We start from the raw sequence: 24,829 nt of genomic DNA, 5'->3' as shown, positions 1-24,829 counted from the left end.
ACTTTTGAGACTCATGCAGCGGCTTACCCGCAGAGCCACCCCGCTAAACAGATCCGAGACGTGACGGGACCCGGGGTGCTGGTTTTGTGTGGTGGTCCCTGGTTTGGTGCCGCTTGTGACTCAGCGGTGGTGGTGGGTAGATTGAAGCTTTTCGGAATACACTGCGGAACCCACCCACCAGCCGAGCACGACCGCCACGCCGCCTCTTGCAACACACTAACAAATCTCAACACGCCCACCATGCCTCCCAAAGCCACAAAAGGCCAGCAAAAGGGCAAGTCGGGCGAGGAGGAGCGCGACGAGCCGCTGCAGGCTGTGGTAAGCTCCGCCATGCGCCTCGCCGCGAAGTTTGCTAAATTCGTCAGATACTCGCGGATCCCTTTGAGACACGCTTCAGTCCCTTCACGCTCGAGCGACCGAGAGTACGCATACCCAATACATACGCCGGTTGCATGCTGACACCTGCTAGTGTCTTCTGCCCCTCGCGAATACCCCGCTCATCGAGTACACGTTCGAATTTCTCGCCAACGCCGGTGTCGAAGAGGTCTTTGTCTACTGCGGCGCACACAGGGAGCAGGTTGAGGAATATATAAAGAAGTCTAGATGGTCAGCCAAGTCGTCGCCGTTTTCGAGGTTGGAGCTCATCCAGTCGACCTCACACTCCATTGGCGATGCGATGCGTGATCTAGACAGCAGGGGCCTGCTAGTTGGCGACTTCCTACTGGTCTATGGCGATGTGGTCAGTAACTTGCCGTTAGAGTCTGCACTTGCAGCGCATAGGGCGCGGAGGGTGAAGGACAAGAATGCCATCATGACCATGGTGCTGCGTGAGGCAGGCGCGAACCACAGGACCAAGGCTCAGGGTACAAGCCCAGTCTTTGTAATCGACCCACAAAAAGACAGATGTCTACACTTTGAACAGATGCCGAACCGCGACCAGACGCACTACCTCTCCATCGATCCCGAGTTGCTGTCGACCCACCAAGAGCTCGAGGTGCGCCAGGACCTTATCGACTGCGGCATCGACATTTGCACACCCGACGTACTAGCGTTATGGAGCGACAACTTCGATTTCCAGGCGCCCCGAAAAGGCTTCCTACACAGCGTGCTGAAGGACTACGAACTAAATGGCAAGACTTTCCACACACACATCATTGCGGACCACTACGCGGCAAGAGTACGGAATCTCCACGCATACGACGCCGTCAGCAAGGACATCATCTCGCGATGGGCATATCCATTGTGCCCGGACAGTAACCTGGTCCAGGGACAGTCGTACCGGCTGCAAAAGGGCAATACGTACAAAGAGGAGGGTGTCATTCTTGCGCGCGACTGTATCATCGGGCCCAAAGCAGTCATCGGGCGAGGGACCAGCATTGGCGAGAAGAGTGTCGTAACAAACAGCATCATCGGAAGGCATTGCCAGATTGGTCGCAACGTCAAGATTGACGGGGCATACATCTGGGATTATGCCAGTATAGGCGATGGTAGCACTGTGAGCAAATCCGTCATCGCAAACGAAGCAGCCATCGGACGAAAGTGCACAATCGAAGCTGGTGCGCTGATATCGTACGGTGTCAGCATCGGCGAAGGGATGACGATACAAGGCGATCATAGGATCACAAGAGCAAAGCGGAGACGGGAGCAAGGTGAAGAAGTCGTTAGGGGCGACTCGAATCCTGCCATAGTTGGTCCCAAGGGCGACGGCTTTGAATTCCACGACTCGGACGAGGAGGATGAAGACGAGCTCGTTGACGGCCTTGTCACCGGAGCGCCTCGTAAGTCAAATCCCATCTCACATCATACCCATGCTAACGAACACAGTGTACAACTTTTCAAACGAGTCAATTTCTACCCTCAATTCGGAGTCGGAAGCGGATGAGTTCGATATAGAACGACATGACAGATCAGCAGCGAGCAGTTTCCTCTCCGTTGGCTCCGCAGACAGTCAGCACGCGGCAAACTTTGATCACGACGCGTCGACCAGTATCTACGATTCGCTAGTCGAAGGCCACGAATCGGCAAACATTCAGCTAGAACTCACAGCGCTCCGCATGAGTACCAACGCCTCTGACCATCAGGTCCGGCGTGCGGTTGTTTCTTCCTTTGTCAAGCGCGTCACACAGCTGACAAAGTCCGGGGAGCCTATCAAGAGCGCTGTTGCGCAGGTGTTTGGCCAGCACAAGGAACTCATCGATCGGTCCATCTTTGACAAGAATGATGATAGCAAGGTCGACCAGGTTGACTTTATGCTATTGCTGCAAGCAGATCTGAGTCACAAGGACAATGGCGATGCCATTTTACTGAGCGCAGCGACCAAGCTTGTGGAGTTGGACTCTATCGAGGAGGATGGCATGATTCAGTGGTGGGATGATGAAAAGAGTACGGAGAACGCGGAGATGGAGAAGGTGAGGGAGAAGACCAAGTCGCTGATTGACTTTTTGCAGCAGGAGAGTGAGGACGAAAGCGAGGAAGAGAGTGAAGAGGAAGATGATTAGCGGGTTTCAGTAGTGATGAAATGCATTATATCCGTGCTACAATCTATGGTTCAAGAATACAGTGGATATGATAGTCGTGATAGGAAGGCGGTTTGCTTTGGCCGATTCTACTCCGCAAGTTGCCTTCGGATCAGACGTGTTTCGTTGAAGCGCTACGAGGTTTGACACGCCGCAGTTGCCTCTCGCATGCAGACGATGATTGCGTATTGGAGGCGAGTGGTTGCGCATCCATGTTCGCGCGGTTCGTTTCGAAAATATGTACCGATCATTCACACAGCTGGTGAAGTCAGGTCAGTGGGGACCGGATGGTTTGGGCATTTACGTCAGCCTAATCCCTGAGCTAGGGCCGGGCGCATGAGGTCCCGCATCGAGGTGCGCCGACAGCGTTCGACCACGACCAACTTGTGACTCCTCTTTCCTGCACTGCACCACTAGCCAATACCCTTCATTCCCTGCCCACCTGTACCTCCGCTGTAAACGCGCGCTTTAGCCCTTATCAGCCTTCTCTACACCCGCCAGCCTTTCGCCGCCTAACCTAGCCTCCGCGTTCCGTCATCAGGCGGAACTTGACCTCCACCACGACGCCTTCTACTACCGCTCACAAGCGGAAGGCAGACGAGGCAGACAACTACCTCAGTCCTGCAGAAGAGCCACCGCTGAAGAAGAAGTTGCCGCTGCCTTCTGCGAACAAACTCCCCGACACCCCCGCCACCAAGACCGCCGACAAGATGGATTCCGACGACGAGTTCAACAGCTCCATGAGCGGCGATGAATTTGACGACCAGGACAGCGATATGGGTCTGGAAGAGGGTACGTATGCTGTCCTATTCACTGTTGTGCTGTATTGACATCACCTAGACTCCGACTTTGACATGGACCAAGACGATGTGGGCTTCGAAACACAGGACAAGGACATCAAGCCTGTCAAGCAGGCCTACGAGGTGGAATTCAAAGTCTTCGACCCCGCACAAATTCAGTCACAACAGGACAAGCAAATCGACGAGGTGTCGAGCATCCTCGGCCAACCGCCCGAAGCCGCCGCAATACTTCTTCGCCACTCGCGATGGAATAAGGAACGTTTGATCGATCAATACATGGAGCGGATGGAACAGGTCTTGGAGACAGCTGGACTAGGTCAGGACTCTACAACCAACCCACCAAAACTCGAAAAGGTCCCCGGCTTTGTCTGCGACATATGCTGCGACGACGACATCAACATGCAGACCTTTGCCATGAAGTGCGGGCACCGCTTCTGCCTGGATTGCTACAGACAGTATCTCGGCACCAAGATTCAGGACGAAGGAGAAGCGGCCAGGATACGTTGTCCTGGAGAAGGCTGCACACGCATAGTAGACTCCAAATCGCTAGACCTGCTTGTTACGGAAGAGCTACACGATAGGTGCGTAACCGACATGATCCATACCTTTTTAGCCACTAACATGAGTAGATATCATACCCTCCTCACCCGGACCTACGTCGACGACAAAGAAAACCTCAAATGGTGCCCGGCACCCGATTGTAAATACGCCGTAGAATGTGGAGTGAAGAGCAAGGATCTCTCAAGAATTGTACCCACGGTACACTGCGAGTGTGGTCACGACTTTTGTTTTGGATGCACATTGAACAACCACCAGCCGGCGCCATGTTCTCTAGTCAAGAAGTGGGTCAAGAAATGCGAGGATGACTCGGAGACCGCCAACTGGATATCGGCCAACACTAAGGAATGCCCGAACTGCAACTCCACCATCGAGAAGAACGGAGGCTGCAACCACATGACATGCAGGAAGTGCCGTAACGAGTTCTGCTGGATGTGTATGGGCAAGTGGTCGGAACACGGCACGAGCTGGTACAACTGCAACCGATTTGAGGAGAAGAGTGGATCCGAGGCGCGCGATGCACAGGCCAAGTCACGGCAGTCGCTCGAACGATATCTTCATTACTACAACCGCTTCGCAAACCACGAACAATCGGCCAAGTTAGACAAGGACCTATACCTGAAGACGGAAAAGAAGATGCAGCAGCTACAAAATTCCTCGGGCATGTCGTGGATCGAAGTACAATTTCTGGACCAGGCCTCACATGCCCTCCAACAATGTCGACAGGTACTTAAGTGGACCTACGCATTTGCATACTACCTCGCCCGCAACAACCTCACCGAGATCTTTGAGGACAACCAAAAGGATCTCGAGATGGCGGTGGAGAATCTTAGTGAAATGTTCGAGAAGCCTATCGATCAGCTGAAGGACCTGAAAGTGGACATCCTCGACAAGACATCATACTGCACAAAGAGGAGAATTATTCTCCTCAACGACACTGCGGAAAATTTGAAGCGAGGTACGTGGTAGTGGTTTTCCGACTCTTTTTCCTTTCACTCGAATTGCGGTTGTTGTGGTTTGATATTTCCCTAAACACGTTTTTGGAAGATCTGAAATGCTGACTTGACTAATAGGTAACTGGAAGTTCAATGTGGATCTGGTGTAGTACATCCCCTTTTTACCAGTAACAGAAATTATCACCTTTAAGTTTATGGCAGGAGTAGAATGAGCAGTGCGATGTGGTGCGTGTGCGTATGCATGTCTAAGCTCAAAATCACTTGCAAAGATCATGCGTGTACGGCCTTTTGTTCATTTCTCTTTCACCCCATGTGTATGTTGGCTTTTATAGACTTTTTTTTTCTGTCGTTCTTTTTAGTATTCGGTATCTGGAGACTGGCGCTTTGGAAGATGGTGGGTGGCGGATGCATGGGGTTGATGGGTGGGTGTTGGAGGATTGATGGGAGTGAAGGAATGGATGGAGAAAGGGGGTTGGGGGTCACATCATCTACATGGCGTTTGCCTTTTTTTTGTTCAGAGACTTTTGCCTGGTATGTAGCGTTTTTAGCGAGATGGGTGAATGGAATGGAATAGTGACTTTATCTGTGGTAATGTGTGTGTGTTGATTAAGTGACTAAGGTTGTACCCATACTCGGTTTGTTGTGTCTATCTTATCTTCCACTTTAGTAGCTATCTTCTATCCCACCCATAATTCCCCCCCTCCCCCCCAGCACCACCAGCACTACCAGCTCTCTTACCACCCTGTCCATCCCCCTCAACCCGCACCTCGTCCCGCACCCCTTCCCGCACCACCACCACGCCCACCTATCTTCAATCCCCCCAGCAAATAATCCTGCCTCACCCTCTTATCCGTCGGCGCTCTACGTGGCGCAGACGCAGGATGTGGCATCGGCCCCAGATTACTCGTAGAAGTTGGACCAGATCCTCTGCGTACCTGGAGTGAAGGAGGGGGTGCGGCTAGTGGCGGTGATGTAGTTGGTCTAGCAGAAGGAGAAGGAGAAGGGGTTAATCTGGGATGGGGAGGTGGAGGGAGATGTGGTAAAGCGCTTGGTTTAGGTGATGGGGTTGATCTGGTATGCGAAGGGGGACGTAGTAGTGCGGCAGCGAGAGGGGAGGTAGAAGATGGACCGGAGATGCTGCGTGTTTGTAAGGAGTGAGACAGAGAAGCTGGTGGTGGTGGTGCGGTTCGCATAAAGGAAGCGAAAGAAGGGGCTTTGGGGGAGTGTGGGCGTGGTGGAAGTGAGAGCTTTCCCTTTGCCTTTTGGGAGAGAGTCTGCGTGGGCTGGTGGTGGAGGTGGTGACGATGGTATCGGTGCTGCGCCTCTCACAAAAGTAGCGAAATCGGGGGGCTTTGTGTGGGTTTGTTGTACTAGAAGCGGGAGTTCTACCTTTTTCGAGAGATAGTGATGGTGGTGTGCTGGGCGAGAAAGAGGAGGCCTTGGAAAGTTTGGGTACATTGGTATATTTTGAACTACTCGAGCGTTCTCGTTGAGCGGGTGTGCGCCGGAGTGGCCTGGATGGTTCGGGTACATGAAACCTAGGTGTGATAGTCGGTTCGTGATACACTGAAGTGCTCGGTGTACGATTGACTGTGGCGGATAGTTTGATAGAGGATGAAGTGGAAACTGGGGCTTTTGCTGCTGCTGACTTATCGAGTAAAGTTTGCGACGTCTCGCGGGCCCGATGGCTCAATGACGACCGGGTAAGGTTTCCAGTAGGAGCAGCCTGAGGGATGACAGAAAGGGGTCTGGAACTTGAGCTCGCGTAATAACGAGGTTTAGATTGGTAGGGGGCGGTCTGGAGTTGCGCAGGAGGGGGATGGTAACTTGGACTTGAACTTTGCGGATAATGAGGTTGGGGTTGAGAGTGAGTGGGCGTCGTATCTTTAGTTTGTGATAGGTTTCTTCGGAACTCTTCGTGGCGTCCTGCGTCGTAATCGCCTTTTGCCTCTCCGTCACTGCCAACAGGGGGAGACGTCGTATTTATCCTCCCTCTTGTAGGGCATGGTGTATGGTATTGTTGAAGTTTACGCGTCGTAAGGGTGACAGTTGTAGCGGTATTCAAGGTCGGAGTCGTTTGGATAGCAGTCGTATTCGTCGTACAAGTCAACTTGGAGACGGAGCCTGCGGCGAGATGGTAGCGATAATGTGTATTTTCTCGACGTCTAGGGCGATGGTGTTAGGTTTTCTGTAGGGCTTAACGAAGAAGTGGTGTGAAATTTATATCCAGAAAATATGTGATGTGGGAATGTGACAGAAAAATGCGATGGGAAGGGGAGAGTATGTGATGGTGTCGGCTTTTGATGAAACGTCCATGTGATGTGGTATGCTGTGATGTAGAGCGAAGTGGTCTGACGGTCGGACTTGGAAGGAGAGATGTACGTTGAACTTCACGAACTAACGCTCAGGTAAAAGAATGCTTCTACTTACAGTCTTTAGTTCTCCACCCATATCTTCACAAGCATAGAGCTCTTCTCTAGTATGTTTAGGTAAAAAGAGTTCAAAAAATTTAGTCAGTAGGTTTTTGAAGAATCCTAAGATAGACATGATTTCTATCAGGATTAAGGAAGATTTTCGTTGAACTGGTGGATATGCGTAAGTCAGCTACTGGATAAATGGAAACAAAAGAGGAAAATTGAAAGGAGGTTGTGATTGTATGTAGTATTGGTGTATATCCGAACCATGGATCACGAGTTTGTATGCCTGCAATTTCGTGTAGAACCATGGATCGTAATGTGGGTCTACTTGCGCCCTAGATTGTATTGTAAGTATAGATGCACAGGAATTCTTGAATCTCTTGAATCTCAGCGCTTGTCAATTTGATTTTCGAAGAGATTTGTCAGAAAACGCATTTCCTACCATGCCGGCGTCTACGATACCCGGACTCGCAGGGACTCAACTGGAGAATCCCACAGGCCTTCTCGCACTCTCGGCGGAATTAAGAAATACCATCTACTACTATGTACTATCACATCCACATGCTCTCCTCGCCTCTTGTTTCAGCGTACCCGCGCAGCCCAATCTGACTCCAGTCCCAAAGCTCTACCTCCGGTACCAAAGCATTGAAGACCAAACTAGCAACCACATCCAAACCTTCCAATCAGAAGCCAACCAGCTAAGATATGTCTGCCGCCAACTATACCATGAAACGCGCGCCCTAAGTCTACACTACAACGACATCGTGATCTGGCACGATGGCACAGCCACAGCACTAGCGACATGCAATACCTTCCTCTCTCTCGTCTCCTCGTCCCACCAAAAGCGCATGCGTAAAGTTATCGTTGTCGAGGCGCTTCCGGACCCAGGTGCCATTCTCATGTCAAACATTCGAAGATGGCAGCAAATCGGGCAAACCCTGACCGGAACTCTGCATCCTTGCTTGTACGAATTCTGCCGGAACAACAGGACATCAACGCTTATTCTGCGGATGGATATTTATAGTTTGAGAGAGATAACTGAAAGTTGGAGCGTTGCGCATGAATGCTTTCAGATGCATAGGGTGTTGCGCTTGCTGCTGCGTGGTCCGGAAAGTCTGCATCATGAGCATGAAGAAGATATCCCAGGTCTGCTGCAACGGAGAAATATACTGGAGATGATTTTGTGGCCAAGAGACGGGAGCGGCGGGTTGGTGAGTAGATTACCAATGTTGGATAACTTTAGGATGACAGTGACTAGAGGGTTTGGGCCTCCTGTGTGGTCGTTTGTGGGATCGTACAATCATGCTCTTCTGAAAGAATATGAGAATGAATTCAAGCGAGGATATTGAGGAGTAAGGCTTTGCTATCATGGGACTGGGAGTGCAGGGTGAGTCGTATGGTAGGACCACTGATGTTGGGCACGTCGGTGGGTTCCAAGGTTAAGTAGAGGGAAAAGTCTGACACCCAACAGTCTGAAACAATATCATGCGACATATCGACTGGCTTTGCAGTACCTAGAATGAGGAATTCACTTACAAAAGGTCCATATAACTCTTAGCATCTTACTAGGTAGTGCTACGATGACTCGATGAGACAGCAGTCCATCTAGTTGGAATGTCTCGACACACTTCCACGATCTCCCTGTAAATCGCAGCCATGTCTCAAACGCTGTCTACTTTCGAAAATATAAATAACGGAGTCACTCACAAGTTTCAATGACCAACTACTTGATCCGCTTCGCTCATCATGCGCCGAGTCCCCACGCGCCGTCAGTGGCCACCAAGGACCCCAACACTACAGTATGAGCTCAAAGAGCCAGAACAACTAGACGTGTCTACCTTTTACTCCCAACGTCAAACAATGCAAGAGTGGCTTTTCGCATCCATGTCTACCTACCGTTCCCCCTCCACACTTCCCACACTGCACCGCTGCGTACTGATCTATGGACTAGCCAGCCTCCAACAGCGCATCACCGGCCTTATCAATTTAGATCTACAACTCTACCACAAGTACTATAGCCTGCTCACTGACAATGAGATTGCCGAGCAGACTTATGCATATACAGGGTTGCCGTGGGAGGCTGCTATTGACGGGAAGTTGGAGCTGATGAACAGGGAGCATTTGGAGTGGTTGTTGGGAAGATACAAAAATTTATGATAAAATGACACGCAGTGTGAGGGAGTGGAAGAGAAGGGTGGATGGAAGGATCGGGGCGGTGTGGGGTAGGCGACGGGGGAGAGGGAGACCCTGGGAACTTTGATGATAGTGAGAACTTAGGGCTGAGTAGAAGGTACACTTGGACAAATGCTTATTTTTATGCACGCACTTCTTGAGCAGACTTGAATGAGAGTGCTTCGTCAGATGTTATCATTATCGCCCGAGATCACATGGATGTTTTTCTTTCGTTTCTCTCTTTCGGATTATCTGGTGAGGGGAATTATGTATTTGAAGGGGTGTATCTTTGTTGACAAAGGAACCAGTCTATCAATCCGTACACGAAGTGCAGGTATGATACCGGAGATTGTTCCGACCAGTATAGTCAGCTTACGGGACCGCATTGACCCCTAGGCGGGCCAGACTGTAGCACACTTCAGTTGTATTTGCGACTGCGGCTCTACATAGAAGATTTTCGCGCTTGACTTTGAGATGTACTTGGAGAGCAGAACCATGACCAAAACAAGCCTAGCCCTGAGCGGAAGAATCGAGCAGTTAATTTGAAAAACGTTAACAGAAAAACCCTCGCAAGTGGAGTGCATATCAAGATTTCCGGCTCGGTGCTTACTTCTCGAGTAGCTACTAAGCCTATAGCTCGACTATGCTTGTTCAAGTAAAGAGCTAGCTGGAAGAAGAGCCTGATCAGTTGCACAACTTTTCGAATTTGTATGCGCCGATAAGCTGCAAGTGTACCGTAATTGATGCACTCCTATCACCAATGGAATTAAATGCTCTTACGTATCAGAATGTGATAAAGTCGCATTCCCACTGCCTATGAACTTAGCGCATCTCTTCAGTCTTTTCAGCAAATAATACCAGTGTTGGTTGGCTTTGCACTAAGTGCGGAAAGGGAAATAACGATAACTAGGAATGCATTCTGTTCGGTGGTTGTTCTTGATTGATTGTCTACGAACATAGCTGCTACGAAGGTATACCTAAGCTCTGCGCAAGGTGGGCCGAAGTCGGGCCGAAGTGTCCAGCAGCCGACGTCTCTACCGATACTCACGATCCGACAACCAGGGACTTTGTCAGCAAACACTTTTTCTCAAAATTGAACTTTACTACTCTTTCACACTATGCAATTCCCACTACCCGTCTCAGTTCTCGTATCCCTGCTGGGGGAAAGCTCTCTTGTGCTTGGTATTGGCATGGGCTGTGTCTGCATGGTAAGATTCAATCGAAAAGCCGAGAGTCGAGTGACACAAAACTAACAAAGCGCAGCAAGGATCGGGCAGGAACTATAAACAAAACAAGGGTTTCACCCTTGCATGCTGCGGTGAACAATCAGATAAAACAGACTTTTATGACTGTTATAGGATGGAAACTAACCCACCCCAGGAACTAGATGGCCAGCAGATACGGGTTCTTTCTATGGCCGAGGCGACGTCTACTGCTATTTCGGACGTTCTATAAGCCCACATGAATGGGATAACTGCTGCAATAAGCTTGGGAATACCCCAGATTCCCGTGGCTATTGCAACGCCGCTACCAGATCAGACAAGCCCAACAACGGCATGTGAGCTTTCGAACCTGCAGTCGAGCTTTTTAATAGTTTTGTTAGAACAAGGTCTCCTCTGGTGGTATGACTACCATAGGCGACCGAGTAGAGGTACGAAAGGTAACCCTGTATTGGATTGAACTTCACTAAGAGCTATTGTTCTATCTACTTGTTGTTATGATGATCTTAGGACGTACATGACAGATCATCATTCCGCGTCGGTCCTTCTGCTCGGGCTTACTCCACGAACCTCACCTCGCCGACCTGGACTGAACCTAACATATTCTTAACACTCCCCCTCAGGGCAGGTCCGGTCCAAGGACAACTCCTAATTGGTTCTTGAATCTCTCGAATGCGACTCGCTGCAATGGCTTTGTCATTCCATCAGCCACCATGTCTGCAGTTGGAACGTAGGCCACATCGAGTTTGCCTTGTTCTGCTAGGTCTCGGATAAAATGATAACAGACGTCGATGTGCTTTGATCTTTCGTGAAGGTGAGGGTTCTTTGTAAGTGCAATGGCACCCTGGTTGTCTCCTAGCATCTGGACCTTGTTGGTGTCTTTTCCAATGTACTTTGGGAACCCAAGATCTCTAAACATTTGAGCAATCCACTGGCCTTGCTTGCAGCATGTTGATAGTGCGATGTATTCAGATTCGCAGCTTGACGTTGCAACAGACCGTTGCTTCTTGCTAGACCATGATATTGGACCTCCGTAGAACATTGCAGTGCTCCCTGAAACGCTCTTTCGGTCTACCATGTCGCTTGCCCAGTCAGCATCAGAGTAGATGACAAATTGCGAGTGTACTCCCCCTGGTCCGTAGCGTAGCTTCAATGTCACTGTCGACCTTAGATATCGTAGCAGGTTCTTCAACGCATGGCCATGGTGTTCTGCTGGATCGCTCATGTATTGGCTTAGCTTTCCGAGGGTGAATGCAATGTCTGGACGTGTAAGAACCATAGCAAACATAAGGCTCCCTATCACTTGCTGGTATTCAGTGATGTCGATTCGGGTGTCGTTGTCAGTGGCTGGCCTAAATGAAGTGTAATCTGCAGATGGAATCTTCTTGTCTCTGTGTTGTTTGCTAGACATTCCAAACTTGTCAAGTACTGCGTGTAGGTACTGCTCTTGATCGAGGTAGATTGTGCGGCGCTTTCTGTCTCGCGTAACTCGTACTCCAAGGATCTTATGAATCTCCCCCAGGTTCTTGGTGTTGAATCTTCCAGAAAGCTTCTCGTAGAACCAATCAATTTGAGCTCGATCTTTTGCAGCAGCAGCAATGTCATCAACGTAGACGAGGATACGGAGTTGTTTTTCTTTGTGGATAAACATGCACGGGTCTGCGAGGCTTTGTACGAATCCCCATGCCAGAAGTTCTTTCTTTATCAACAAGTTCCAGTCGCGAGCAGCCTGTTTGAGTCCGTATAAGCTGCGGAGAACTCTAAGGACGTATCCTTTTTTGACTTCTACTCCTTGGGGTTGCTTAAGAAAGATCTCTTCCTTCAAGTGCGACTCTGTGAATGCATTCTTAATGTCAAAGTGGAAACATTCCAGGTTTTCCGCTGCGACAGTGGCCATAAACAGACGTAAGGTGTCCATGCGGACTGTCGGGGCAAAAGTCTCGTTGTAGTCTGTTCCGTGTGCTTGCGTAAAACCTCTTGCCACAAGGCGTGCCTTAAACCTCTCAACAGTCCCGTCGAGATTCGTTTTGACTGTAAAAACCCACTTTGAATCAACCATGTTCGCGTCTTTTGGCTTTGGAACTTCCTCCCAGGTTCGATTCTCTATTAACGCGATTATCTCTTCAAGTATTGCTGCTTTCCATTGCTTTCCATACTTTGGGTCGTTGATAGCTTGCTCGTGTGTCTGGGGGATCTGGATTCCTGCGATCTCGGTTGCTGCGAAAGCCTTCTCAGATAGTCGTGTTTGCTCTTCTGTAAGGCCAACTTGGGCTAGCATAGCTTTAACGATCTTGCTAAATCTCTCGTCCTCAACAATCTCTTCGTTAGACCTCTTCCGTTTGGCTTGTCTAGTGAAGTATCGTGGAATCTCCTTTTCTCGTACAGACTGGGTACACGGTTCTTCGGGCCCCTCTTCGTTCACAAGATTAGGAACCCGCTCATCAGATGGTGCAGTAGGAGGAATAGTAGTTAGCCTCCTTGGTCTTCCTCTGTGACGCTTCACTGGTTCATGAGTTAGCTCTGCCGAAGATGGTTCCATTAGGTTCTCGGAAACTGGTTCTATTGGTTCTGCAGGAGATGGTTCCATTGGTTCGGTAGGAGATGGTTCCATTGGTTCTGCAGGAGATGGTTCCATTCGTTCGGTAGGAGTTGGTTCCATTCGTTCGGCAGGAGATAATTCTAGATCCTTCCTAGGTCTTCCTCTTGGTTTTCGGTCTGGCATCGTATTCTGCGTTCCTTGTGGTCCAGCTGGTATGTTTCGCAGTCGTAGTTCAACTTTCCCTCCAGGGGTGTATTCGTCCACTGACAATCGGCTTGTCCTTGAGGTGTATCCAAGCTCTGGCGAATAGAACTTGAACTGCTTATTTGTTGTCTCAGAATATCCCATAAATACTCCAATTCTGCCACGGTCCACGAGCTTGTCATGTCGTTGGTCTGCTGGAATCGTTTTAGGGTTGATGTACGAATAGCATTTGCTCCCCCATACACGGATGTGGTCAATGGATGGTTTCGTTCCTGTGAATGCCTCTTCAGGACTGACTTGCTTTCCATTGATCATAGGTCCTGTGTTTGTACGGTTGCGTAGGTATGCGTCTGCTTCGACAGCTTCATCCCAAAACTCAATTGGTAAACCAGCGTCTTTCAACATTGCTCTCATATCAGCTTCAGCAGTTTGGATGTTTCGCTCGGCTGGTCCATTCTGGTGTGAGGAAGCAATTGTTGTAGGCTGAATTTCCACGCCTTGTGTAACTCTCCATTCCTCAGCTTGCTGTAGAAGTTCTGGTGCATTGTCGGTTCCAGCAGCTTTGACTTTCTCGCCAGTTTGATGTTCTACAAAGGTCTTCCAGATTCGGAGTTCCCGTTGTGCGTCTCCCTTTTTCTTCAGCGGGATAACCCAGTTTTTCCGCGTGTAGCTATCAATAATTTGGAGGAACCACCTGTTTCCTCGTAGAGATGTTGGAAAGGGTCCAGCAATGTCAAACTGTACTAAGGCTAGCTTCGTGGCCTTGTGCTCTCTTAGCTGCTTAGGGATGCTGTTCTTCATCTTTGTCAGGGAACACACTTCGCAGATTTCAATCTTCTCTGGAACTTGAATCTTCTTCTGGAGAGTTGTAACTTCGTGGAGTTTGGCAATCTTTGTAGGTCCTAGGTGTGCGAAACGTCTGTGATACAGCAGGTATCTCTCCTTTTCATTAACCTTAAGCTCGCTCTTAACTGGTGTATGGGGTTCCGTGCCTAGGAATGCTGTCTCGTGGTATCCATCGGCAATGTGTGACACTACGTAGAGGCCGTCGTCCATAGTTGCTTTAATAATGATCTCCTTTCCTAGTTTGAAGCATAGTACGTGTGAATTGAAACGACCCTTCAGGCCTGCTGCGCAAATTCTTCTCCCTGATAACAAATTGACTCCAAGGTTAGGTACAAGCAGTACTTCTGACAACCATGTCGACGATCCGTCTTTACACACCACTTGAGCTTCTCCTTTCCAGTCTGCATATAATTCTCCCCCTCCAACCCGAACTAGTCTTCGCTTGATCTTGATCATTCGTCTAAACAATGAGGGTTGGTCAGACATGTGGGAGGAGGCGCCAGTGTCGGCAGCCCAAGTAGATGGAGAGGCCTTACCGACAATGTCTTTTGAGAGACGGCATGTCTCAATTTCCTCGGGTTCAGAGTCTGAGGTCTCGGATAATTCATCTGACTCTGAATTGACTTCTTCGGCTCCATATGCTTTGCCAGTCTTTTTGTGAGAATTCCTTTGCTTGAGTGTCTTAATAGGCGGCTTAGATGATTTCTTAGCGTCGTATTCCTTAAGGAGCTTTCGAGCTCTCTCACGTCTTGGACAGTCTCGTACGCCATGGGCTCCGTCACAAAGGAAGCATTGGACCATAAACTTAGTACCAGATTCGGAGTCAGACGATAGTGGTGAGCTCTTGTGATTTCGGCGCTTGTAAGGCGGAACATACTTCTCCGTCTTCCGGAATGCTGGGAGAGCTTTTTCGTCGGCGTCTTGCTGGTCTCGAACCTCCTTCTCTTCCAGAAACTTAAGTTTCTGTTCAACCGTAAGGTTAAGTTGGGCGTTTAAGGTGTCAATCGTAGTCTTAAATTCTTTCGGGAGTGATCTAATAAGAACGAGTAGTAGTGCAGAGTCCTTGTAAGCTCCGTTGGTGTCAGCGTCTGCTGCTACGAGTTTGCGTCGGTATTCCTTTAGCTTTTCCCATGATCCAACAATTGTGTTCCCAGGATTGAATGTGAACGTTTGAATTCTGGTCATGTAAATGTTGGCGGTTGTGGCGTCAGTTTGGGTGTACTTCTTTTGTAGGTAGGCCCAGAACTGGAAGGCAGTGTCGTATTCGTCAATAAGGGCTTGGTCATCTTCAGTAAGCGACCGAAACAAGAGATCGATTGCAGTGGCTTCATCTTCTAGGTACTTGTCTCTTTTTTCAATGTTGACGCGGATCTTAGTATGCTTGTCTGCTTCAGCAATTTCCAACTCTTCCATAGCCTCCGTTAGTTCACCGGCTATTGCTATTTGGCAGTGCTGTACCAGGTTTTTCTCGCAGACATAGAAGACTTTCTTCCCCTTAAGCTTGACCTTGTTTCGGCGGAACCAAGTATCGTGGTTTTCAGCTGTAAGTTGGGGAATCTTCCATTCTTCCTTCTCTACAGCCATCTTGTGTGTTTTGAGTTGGTGAGACTATTATGCGAGCAAGGTACGTGGTATGATGCTAAGAGTGTAGGTGATGCGGGCGATGCGGGCGATACAGGCGATGCGGGCGATCCGGGCGATCCGGGTGATATTCTGCGGGCGGTGCAGTCGTTATCGGTTCTCGGGTGTAGAGACGGTGTATTTAAGTGTGATTGCGTGTTAACCGCGTTGTACACGACTTCTTTTCTTTTCTGATTCCTTCTTGAATCTAAGTCCTTCGTGACTTGGGTGGATGTTTTGATTCCTTCTTGAATCTGAGTCCTTCGTGACTCGGGTAGGTGTTTGAAAACAATAACGTTGGGTTAGGCAACCGGGCTCATAACCTGTTAGAACAAGGTCTCCTCTGGTGGTATGACTACCATAGGCGACCGAGTAGAGGTACGAAAGGTAACCCTGTATTGGATTGAACTTCACTAAGAGCTATTGTTCTATCTACTTGTTGTTATGATGATCTTAGGACGTACATGACAGATCATCATTCCGCGTCGGTCCTTCTGCTCGGGCTTACTCCACGAACCTCACCTCGCCGACCTGGACTGAACCTAACATATTCTTAACAAGTTTAGTATTATTCTTAAGGAATGATTCTAGATACTCGTCTTAACTCAGTTAATTGTGGCGCGGTACAAACTTCCAAAACTTTAGAACCATCGATTGCATGATTTTAATCAGAGCTCTGCCTAGCGTTTTCTCACTTGCCTCACTTGCCTTACTAGTGCCCCCATCTTAATCTTTCTTATGCGCCGTCAGGATGTAGATCCCGAGGATATACCGGAACTGCCTAGGTACACCGTGATTACGATGCACTCTCATCAGTGCTTAACGAAGGATTCAATCTATGCGGAGACCCTCATCTTGAGTGTAATATTCTATAATAAAGTGGCCTCTCTGTTGCTGATTTTCTCCAATCATTTCAATCCCTTCATCGAACAATACCAGAAATTTCAGCAACAAGTCAAAACACAACCCCGCACGATCGCAGACCCTCTGCTAGCGAACGCTTCTTCTCACAGTTGAGAATCTCGCTTCTTCTCGCCATTATGCGATTTTCGCTACTCGCGCCACTCCTAGTATTGCTGCTGGGAGAAGGCTCTCTCGCGAAAGAAGAGTACACTGCGGCGGTCATACCGGGTACAGGCTGTATCTGCATGGTAAGATTAAGCCAAAAGCAAAGAGTCGCGTGGCATGAAGTTAAGAAACCACAGTCACAAGCTCCTAATGGTCGTTCCACCGAAATCCACGAGCGCACCGAGACATGCTGCAAGGTTAAAAAAGGTAAGAAAGAAAGATTCTCGACTGCTGTAAGGACTAACCAGCCGTAGGCTTAATGCGCGGGACTGTGGACTTTTGGGGCAGAACCAAAAATTACTGCCATTTCGAAGATTTTTTCAGCCCACAGGATTGGGATCAGGATTGCTGTCGCCGTATTTTCCACAACGACGAGTCTGGTATATCTTCCGGTTATTGCAACGCCGCAACGATATAGACGAGGTTATAACATTCCTACCTAGAAGTCTGTCTTTGTAATAATTTGGTATTGTTTTGGGGCGATATTTCCGGATCCTTCTGTCGACTCAGTTAATTGTTGCGTCATACAAACTTCTACGCGTGCACACGTGAATTTTCACAGCTGAAGCGAAGAAAATAATCCTCCCTAGTGCATAGAAGTAATTTGAAGTTGTTTTCCATAGCCCTATCTGATGTCTTCCATACTTGGAACGTAAGGGGTTTAAGTCTACTGTGATATCCTATGACTATTTTATCTCTCGGCTAGCTCCTACATGTTGAGAGGCTAGAGTGCCCCTAGAAGACTTTGTGCATGTGTGTCTTTCCTACCCTGACCAGTGATACAGAAGCACCTAAACTGTTAGTTTCAACTAATGATTCCATTGTCACATGCTCACTTACTGATATGATGAGAGGTACGATGCCAAAGGCGATGAACGACCAGAAGAAGAAGATACCCCGGCTTTTACGTATTGATCCCATGTAGACACTGATAGAGCAACCTAGTGGCGAAGTTAAGAGGTAAAAGCCAAAGGACGGCATCCAAACCTCATTCGCAACGGCCAGTACGACAAAAAAGCATGTCGCGGAGATTGACCACTTGTTACCTTTGATCTAGTTTAGGAAGGTCCACTTTTCTGTGCTGTCTCCGTTGGGAAGTAGTGGCGTCAAATAGGAGATAGACCCACCCTGTAGGTCCTTCTTGATTCGGTCGCTCAAAACGGATTCAGTGATGGTAGAGTCATCCTCGCCCTCTTCTCTGGTATGCTCGCTCAACTGCCTCCGCATCGTGTAAGAAAGCTCCAGAATGGCTTTGTTTTCGCCTGCAACTTCCTTCCTGGCCCGTCTCTTTACAGTAGACTGCGATCTGCGCCACATGACGAGGATTCCTATTGTCCAAATAATCAAGATGATGACCATCATGAATAGCTGAATGAATGAGAACCCCCACTGGTAGTCCTACTGAATTTAGTAATGTACAAAACTCTTTGGAAACTTGTTGCGCACTAGTACAGCCTGGCATCTGCCTCTTTGTTCCAGGTCTTCCCACTTATAAGTGCTGTTTCCGTACGCCCATCGCATATCGTCTTTGGATTTTTCGTAGTACGTGATTTTCCGGGTCACGGATTTTTTTGCAAGTTGATAGTTTAGATAGAAAGTCGAAATGTTTACGACCGGCGGTGGGAGCTCTTGTCCCATGAAGACGGAGGGATTTGCAACTTTGCCGTCAAGGCCATACCGTCTCACATCTAGTCATGTATTAACAAAAGGACGTCTTCAACCAGTCGTTTCACTCACAGTCTGCAACACTAAATAGTAACTTGCAATGAGCTTCACTGTCGGATCACAGATATCAACGATATCTCAGCCACGCGATCGGCCGCACTAATCTCGGTCACGCGAGCAGGCGCACTGATATCAGTCACGCGGACAGGCCCACTGATCGCGGCGTCCGAGCAGCGCTCAGACCAGACCTCCTATATCTAGCTCTTCCATAGTTCTCCTTCGCAAATCAATCAGATCAATCACCGAACAAAATGCATTCCTAGTTATCGTTATTTCTCTTTACGCACTTAGTGCAAAGCCAACCAACATTCACCTCTATTTTTTGAGTTGGAGTTGCAATAAGTAGGCTGATACTCTGATCGAATTATGGGCAATGAGCCTAGGTAACATTATATTAGAACAGATTGAGAGAACTTCGGTACCATTTCTTACCTTTACCACCATAAGAGTCAATCACGATGTGTTCTCCCTCTCTGTCAATTCTCCACCCATCATGAATGACATATAATGCATAGTAGAAGGACCCAAAGGGTACGTAGTTGCTATCCGTCGCATTGACAAATGGTTCAACGTTGCCGTTGTAACCAGTCATTGCGCTAGTAAAGGTCGGGAACACCAGGGTGAAGGCCATAGTAAAGATCATGAAGCACATTGCAATCTTGGAATGCAGGCCGTGGCGAAAAGAGAAGTCGCGAGTCATGCGTAGGGTATCAACGAGGAGAGAGCCACCGGGCAGGAATATCGTGCGATAGGTTTTGAAAGTAATGGGAGCGACTTCCATCGACGTCGTGACATAGTTTGTGAATGTTCGTCATGAGATGTACGCAATCAAGGCTTGGCCACCGCGACCGACTAGCTTAATAAAAGTCGGCTTTTTATTCCGGGTCCCAAAGGAAACACACTGATATGTCCTACGACTTACAACGTCCCAGGCGACGTCTATAGCTTTCGCCTGCGTGAAGTTCATTTTCCCAAAGCCCAATGTAATCTGGAAGAATTCTGAGCTAGAGAAGAATCTAAACTCAGAGGGATCAATCCCGAAAAATCCGTCTGGCATACAGGGCCCGCGATCTGATCCAATGAACGGTACTTGACCCCACCTCAGCATTTCAATAAAGAGGAAGGACAAAAGTGCAAGCCAAAATCCGATCAGAAACCAGAGTCCGCAATCACGCCATCTAGTGCGGACGTCTTTGGCAGCCTGGCGGCGACCTTCCCACAATGCCAGCGCAACGCGGGAAAGTGATGCACTGGAAGCGGAAATGATAGTGGAGGCTCTGTGTTCCATGCTAGGCGAGGATCTTGAGAGCCGCGTGGAGAGGAAAGGAATGTATGAGGCGGTATACTTATTATGTGTACCCCCAGGGCTTGACTTATTTTGACTAGACGTAGCTGCCTACCTAGGTAGCTGTCATGGCTGTGCGTTAACCGATTCGGGACTAGCGCCTCGACAATATCACGGCCTGTTGGATACACTGGATAACATTGCGGGGTGGCACTTGCCAAAGCGTTCGACAATCCCTCTACTACCGTTATGGCGGAGCTCGCACGCGAAGATCTTAACGCAAAGGTCCAAAGGTAAGCATACAGTGTTACACTCAAGGCTTCTTCGCTGCGCTAGGTGCTGACCCAAGTTCCGGCAGCTTACTCATAACAGGCGATTATTCCGACTTCGTCATCACATGTGGCGTAGATATCTACAACGTTCACAAGGCCATTGTATGCACCCAGTCTGGGTTTTTCCAAAGGGCTGAGAGGTTCCCTGCAGGCAAAGTAAGTAGACAGAACAACCGATTTACGTTTGTAAAGCATGGAAGAATCGCTAACGGAAGTTGCCTTTGAAGGAGGCTGCCGAAGACAGAGTCAATCTTCCGGAAGATCATCCTGCCATTATCAAGCTCCTCGTCCAGTTCCTCTACGAGGGTGAGTACGAACCTAAGTTGCTGAAAGAGATTGCAGGCCGGATCCCATTGATCGTGCCGGCTGTAAAGGATTTTCACTACGTGTTTCCTCACACTTGTGAACAGCTCGGAAGATGCCGAGCTTCGAAATGGGGAGTTTGCCATCACCACGACTGCAACCCCGATACATGTGGCAATGCCTGTCGAGGCTTTATCTGCAAAGAATGCACTGGCGTCTCCGACAACAGCTCACCTGATGACCTGATTCTACACGCCAAAATGTACCAAGCCGGCGACAAGTACGACGTGCCAGGCCTAAAGATGCTTTCGCGCGAAAAGTTCAGTCGCTTATGCGTTAAATACTGGGACCACGAACTCTTCCCAACAGCTTGCGGTTATGCGCTCTCGTCTACACCGGACGAAGATCAAGGTCTACGCAAGATCCTATGCGAAACGATCCTAGCTCACACAAAGCTCCTGAAGATGGAAGTCATGGAGGAAGCTCTTGGGAAGCACATCGAATTCGTTTACCAGGTCACCAAGCGACTGGTTGAGATGCGGGAAGAAAAGTGAACTGTTGCGTGGTGCAAATAACAGTCCGTTGTAGGGGTGTTAAGCCAGAATGCTGGAGTACAAAGAAGCTATGGGCCGCGATATGTCAAAAGGTAGGGAGATGAACCCTAAAAAGCAGTTTTCATGGAAGTGCGGCTCAGAAGATGAAGGCATTTGATGTCGAGGTGGAGTTGAGTCGTAACTGGAATTGTTTCTTGCCTTATGAAGCAAAAGCTCTGCGTCACTTCTATACTATGCTATGAAGTGCTCATCGGCAGAATATCATCGATCATGTTCTTTCTCACTTCGATGCGCTCTAAATGCGCCACTAAGTCTGGTTCCATGATACAGCTCACCGGTTGACGACCCAATAAACCAATCAAAATTACCGCTTCTGAACGATTACAGCCAAATTCCTTTGCGATCGCAAGGCCAATCACTCCCTTCCGATGACTATGGATGTGGGGCGGAATACATGTTAAATTGGTAGACTAATGGATTTAATGTATTCAGCAAGCGTATTAATATTCCGGTTCTCTACTGACATCCTCTACTCTCGCCTGCACCTCCGACGACAGCTTCGATCATGGCGCTTACTCACGAGATGCAACTATGGCAACTGCCAAAGAGCAATATTTCCCCAATATATCAGTGACTACCTTGTTAATTCCAACGCAGTCTTCTCGCATCAGGAAACTACTCAGACCTTACCATCACATGCGGCGACGACACGTGCGCCGTCCACAAGGCAATAGTATGCAGCCGCAGTGGATTCTTTGCCCAATCTGAGAGCGTTGCTGCTGAAGGGGTAAGATAAGCTCTTAGTAAAACCTACAAAATATCTAGTGATGCTAAAATATCTCTATAACGCAACCTGGCCAGCAGTAAACCTCCTAATAGACGATCCAGCGATCATCAAGTTGATAATCCAATTCATTTACGAAGGAGACTATGGGGTAGAACTTCCCGTCATGACACCACCAGCACAATTCGCCGTATCCACCCCTACATGTACTACAAAATCATCCCCTGATGCAGCTACAAGCCCATAGCAGCACAACGCCATACGTATACCTTTCCGTACTACAACTACCAGTTTCGAAGAACACTACAATGAAATGCGCATCGCAGAACGTCGAGAACTTCCACCACGCTACGACGCTTCCCAGCTGCTCATCCATGCTAAGATATACATGGCGGCCGATAGATACGATGTACCTGGCCTCAAGGACCTGTCAAATGACAAGTTCAAGACTGCATGCGACATCTTCTGGGCTGACAGGTAATTCTTTGTTGCTACCAAATATGTCTATACCACGACGTCAGATGAAGAGGAAGGATCAGGTTATGTGGGAGCGAGCGATAGTTTCGGGTGATTTCCAGGCCACAACTTCAACTTGTAATACAATGTAAAAATACGACATTTTCTCATCTAAGTTAAGTGATGTAGTCGTGAAGATGAGTGCGGGGAATTAGGTTTGACCAAGGTGGAGGAGCCATTCGTGGAGGATAATGCTATCACTTTCGGTTTGGTAAAGCTGCCGGCATGGAGATTGGGTCGGATTGAATCTTCTGGATAGACGTACCGCATGCGTATGCAATAAGCCGCTAGCTAGACAACATCAATACAATGTGCACCTCGCGTATCACAAACTTCTGCAGGGAATAATTTGGTAGAGGAAGATAGATTCATTCCAGACATCTAATCTAGCTCGCTTTGCGTTTCATCACGAGTAAACCGAGTAGCGTACATTGCATCAACTTGTGCCAAATGAGATAAAGAAACATGCACCCTGATGAGATCCTAACGCCTGTTCCAGACCGATCCCTTACAATAAAGTTATAGACCCGCTTGGGACATTGAGTGACAAACCCTCTTGGGTTATATTAAATGTTCATGAAAACGTTTACGCTCGAAACCTTTACTGGCTGGCGACGCGCTCCTTGACCTTCTCGAACATGTGCTCCATCTCCTCCGCGATAAAGTCCTCAATCTCAGCCTCGAGGTGCTGGAGCTTGCCACCAACGTGGTGGGCCTTGCGGCCAGCAGACTCCTTGGCCTTCGCGAAGTCATCCTCGATCTCAGTGAGGGAGGGGAGAGAGACGTGGAACTCAGACTCATCCTTCTCGGCAGCCTTCTTGACAGTGTAGCCACCCTTCTCGACAATCTCGGTGTAGTTGGCAGAGCCACCACCGTTCCAGGCGAGGATGTTCTTGGTGTTGCTGGGAACATCAGAGAGAGCACCAACGGTAGCGACAGAGATCAAGTTAGCCTTGAGCTTCTTGGGGGAGATGTCGGCGACAGCGTAGGCGGAATCCTTGGCAGGCTGAAGAGACAGCATGTAGGCAAGGAGACCAGCAATGTGAGGAGAGGCCATGGAAGTACCAGAGATGGTGTTGGTGGCGTGCTCAGAGCCGATCCAGGTGGACAGGATGTTGAGACCAGGGGCAAAGATGTCGTTGCACTTTCCGTAGTTGGAGAAGTACGCACGCTCATCAAGAAGGGTGGAGGCACCGACAGTGACGGCGTTCTCAGCCGCAGCTGGGGAGTAGTTGCAGGAGTCTGCGTTGTCGTTACCGGCGGCAACGGCAAAGTGGATACCGGCATCAACAGCGGCGTTGACAGCAAGGTCGAGGGTGGTGGACTTGCCACCTCCCAAGCTCATGTTGGCAGCGCTACCCTTGAAACCCTTCTTCTTGCCGTCCTTAGCGGCCTTGATGGTCTCAGTGTGCGACTTAGCCGCCCACTCAACACCCTTGACGACATCGGACATGGTGCCGGAGCCGTTGGAGCGGAGCACCTTGACGGCGTAGACGTGCGCCTTCTTGGCGACACCGTACTTCTTACCAGCGACAGTACCCGAGCAGTGGGTGCCGTGGCCGTTGCCATCCTCATCAGCATCGCCGTTGGGGATGGTCTTGCCCCACTTGGCACGACCCTCAAAGTCGACGTGCTTGGTGTTTGTGCCGGTGTCGATGACGTAAACGTCAACACCCTCACCGCCGTCGGCAGCGTAGAGGTACTTGTTCCAGGTGCCGAAGCTCAAAGAGTCGCGGTGCGAGATACGGGCGAGACCCCAGGGGGAGTTCTTCTCAACCTCAGGCTCGTCGCTGCCTAGCGTGTGGACCTCGGAGTCGCGCTCGATGTAGTCGACCTATCAAACTGTTAGCGCCAAGTCTTATGCAGGTACCAAGTACCTAGATGGTGTCACGTGAAATTGCGCTTGATTGCGCGGCCCGGGTCGGCTTTATCGCCATAGGCAGCCCCGGACTCATTCGACGCCACGCAGTGGCCAGAACCAGCGCGTAACTATGCGGGACTGTGCGGGATTTGTGTAGCTGGAAACTGCTTGGGGCTTACTTACATCAGGGTGGTTTCGGATGGCCTCGATGGTCGCGTCATCAAAGTGACCAGAGTAGCCCTTCATGCCAGCGAGCTCGTATGTGTGCTTCAGACCCTCAAAGACATTTGATGTGACGGGGAACTGAGAGCGCTTTCGCAACTCCATACGGTCCTCGTTGTTCTTGGTGTGGATGCTCTGGACCCAGTCATGGTGCTTTGAGGCATCCTTGACGTGCTTCTTGAACACGACCATGTAGCTGTTGGGCACCTCCTTGGCCGTGGTAGATGAAAGCACTGGGGCTGCATCCTTGTGGACCGTCTCTACCTGGAAGGTAGGCGACGCGGCGGCGAATGCCAGTTGCGCGGCGATCAGGCTGTATCTCATGATGGCG

At 49.3% G+C, this 24,829-nt stretch overlaps 10 protein-coding genes across 10 annotated transcripts; 7 read left to right on the top strand and 3 right to left on the bottom strand.

Moving 5' to 3' along the window:
* Nucleotides 1–240: 240 nt before the first annotated feature.
* On the top strand, nt 241–2,498 carry PtrM4_023500 (GCD1, Nucleoside-diphosphate-sugar pyrophosphorylase; the record flags this gene model as incomplete). Its single annotated transcript, XM_001932124.2, has 4 exons — nt 241–318; nt 366–422; nt 470–1,778; nt 1,825–2,498. The coding sequence occupies 4 exons, from the start codon at nt 241–243 to the stop codon at nt 2,496–2,498; spliced, it is 2,118 nt and encodes a 705-aa protein (XP_001932159.1).
* A 354-nt stretch (nt 2,499–2,852) lies between these two features.
* PtrM4_023490 (ankyrin repeat and IBR domain containing protein 1) lies at nt 2,853–4,979 on the top strand (the record flags this gene model as incomplete). The annotated part of the gene is made up of 5 exons (XM_066103573.1): nt 2,853–2,870; nt 3,038–3,308; nt 3,357–3,897; nt 3,946–4,832; nt 4,948–4,979. 5 exons carry the CDS (start codon nt 2,853–2,855, stop codon nt 4,977–4,979), a joined length of 1,749 nt encoding a protein of 582 aa, XP_065965775.1.
* Nucleotides 4,980–8,993: 4,014 nt separating this feature from the next.
* Nucleotides 8,994–9,404, top strand: PtrM4_023480 (uncharacterized protein; the record flags this gene model as incomplete). Its single annotated transcript, XM_001932122.1, has 1 exon — nt 8,994–9,404. The coding sequence occupies one exon, from the start codon at nt 8,994–8,996 to the stop codon at nt 9,402–9,404; it is 411 nt and encodes a 136-aa protein (XP_001932157.1).
* A 1,133-nt stretch (nt 9,405–10,537) lies between these two features.
* Nucleotides 10,538–10,874, top strand: PtrM4_023470 (uncharacterized protein; the record flags this gene model as incomplete). The annotated part of the gene is made up of 2 exons (XM_066103572.1): nt 10,538–10,627; nt 10,683–10,874. The coding sequence occupies 2 exons, from the start codon at nt 10,538–10,540 to the stop codon at nt 10,872–10,874; spliced, it is 282 nt and encodes a 93-aa protein (XP_065965774.1).
* Nucleotides 10,875–11,258: 384 nt separating this feature from the next.
* On the bottom strand, nt 11,259–15,812 carry PtrM4_023460 (UBN2 multi-domain protein; the record flags this gene model as incomplete). Its single annotated transcript, XM_066103571.1, has 1 exon — nt 11,259–15,812. The coding sequence occupies one exon, from the start codon at nt 15,810–15,812 to the stop codon at nt 11,259–11,261; it is 4,554 nt and encodes a 1,517-aa protein (XP_065965773.1).
* A 1,076-nt stretch (nt 15,813–16,888) lies between these two features.
* On the top strand, nt 16,889–17,334 carry PtrM4_023450 (uncharacterized protein; the record flags this gene model as incomplete). The annotated part of the gene is made up of 3 exons (XM_066103570.1): nt 16,889–16,999; nt 17,054–17,123; nt 17,171–17,334. 3 exons carry the CDS (start codon nt 16,889–16,891, stop codon nt 17,332–17,334), a joined length of 345 nt encoding a protein of 114 aa, XP_065965772.1.
* A 635-nt stretch (nt 17,335–17,969) lies between these two features.
* On the bottom strand, nt 17,970–18,233 carry PtrM4_023440 (uncharacterized protein; the record flags this gene model as incomplete). Its single annotated transcript, XM_001932120.2, has 1 exon — nt 17,970–18,233. The coding sequence occupies one exon, from the start codon at nt 18,231–18,233 to the stop codon at nt 17,970–17,972; it is 264 nt and encodes an 87-aa protein (XP_001932155.2).
* Nucleotides 18,234–20,175: 1,942 nt separating this feature from the next.
* Nucleotides 20,176–21,115, top strand: PtrM4_023430 (BTB domain containing protein; the record flags this gene model as incomplete). The annotated part of the gene is made up of 3 exons (XM_066103569.1): nt 20,176–20,219; nt 20,285–20,414; nt 20,474–21,115. 3 exons carry the CDS (start codon nt 20,176–20,178, stop codon nt 21,113–21,115), a joined length of 816 nt encoding a protein of 271 aa, XP_065965771.1.
* A 1,097-nt stretch (nt 21,116–22,212) lies between these two features.
* On the top strand, nt 22,213–22,380 carry PtrM4_023420 (uncharacterized protein; the record flags this gene model as incomplete). The annotated part of the gene is made up of 1 exon (XM_001932118.2): nt 22,213–22,380. One exon carries the CDS (start codon nt 22,213–22,215, stop codon nt 22,378–22,380), a length of 168 nt encoding a protein of 55 aa, XP_001932153.2.
* Nucleotides 22,381–23,016: 636 nt separating this feature from the next.
* On the bottom strand, nt 23,017–24,822 carry PtrM4_023410 (subtilase-type proteinase psp3 precursor; the record flags this gene model as incomplete). Its single annotated transcript, XM_001932117.2, has 2 exons — nt 23,017–24,249; nt 24,460–24,822. 2 exons carry the CDS (start codon nt 24,820–24,822, stop codon nt 23,017–23,019), a joined length of 1,596 nt encoding a protein of 531 aa, XP_001932152.2.
* Between the last annotated feature and the right edge of the window lie 7 nt (nt 24,823–24,829).

This window comes from Pyrenophora tritici-repentis, chromosome 1, assembly GCF_003171515.1.
Source record: "Pyrenophora tritici-repentis strain M4 chromosome 1, whole genome shotgun sequence".
NCBI lineage: Eukaryota > Fungi > Ascomycota > Dothideomycetes > Pleosporales > Pleosporaceae > Pyrenophora > Pyrenophora tritici-repentis.
This window is presented reverse-complemented; position numbering and strand designations above follow the sequence as displayed.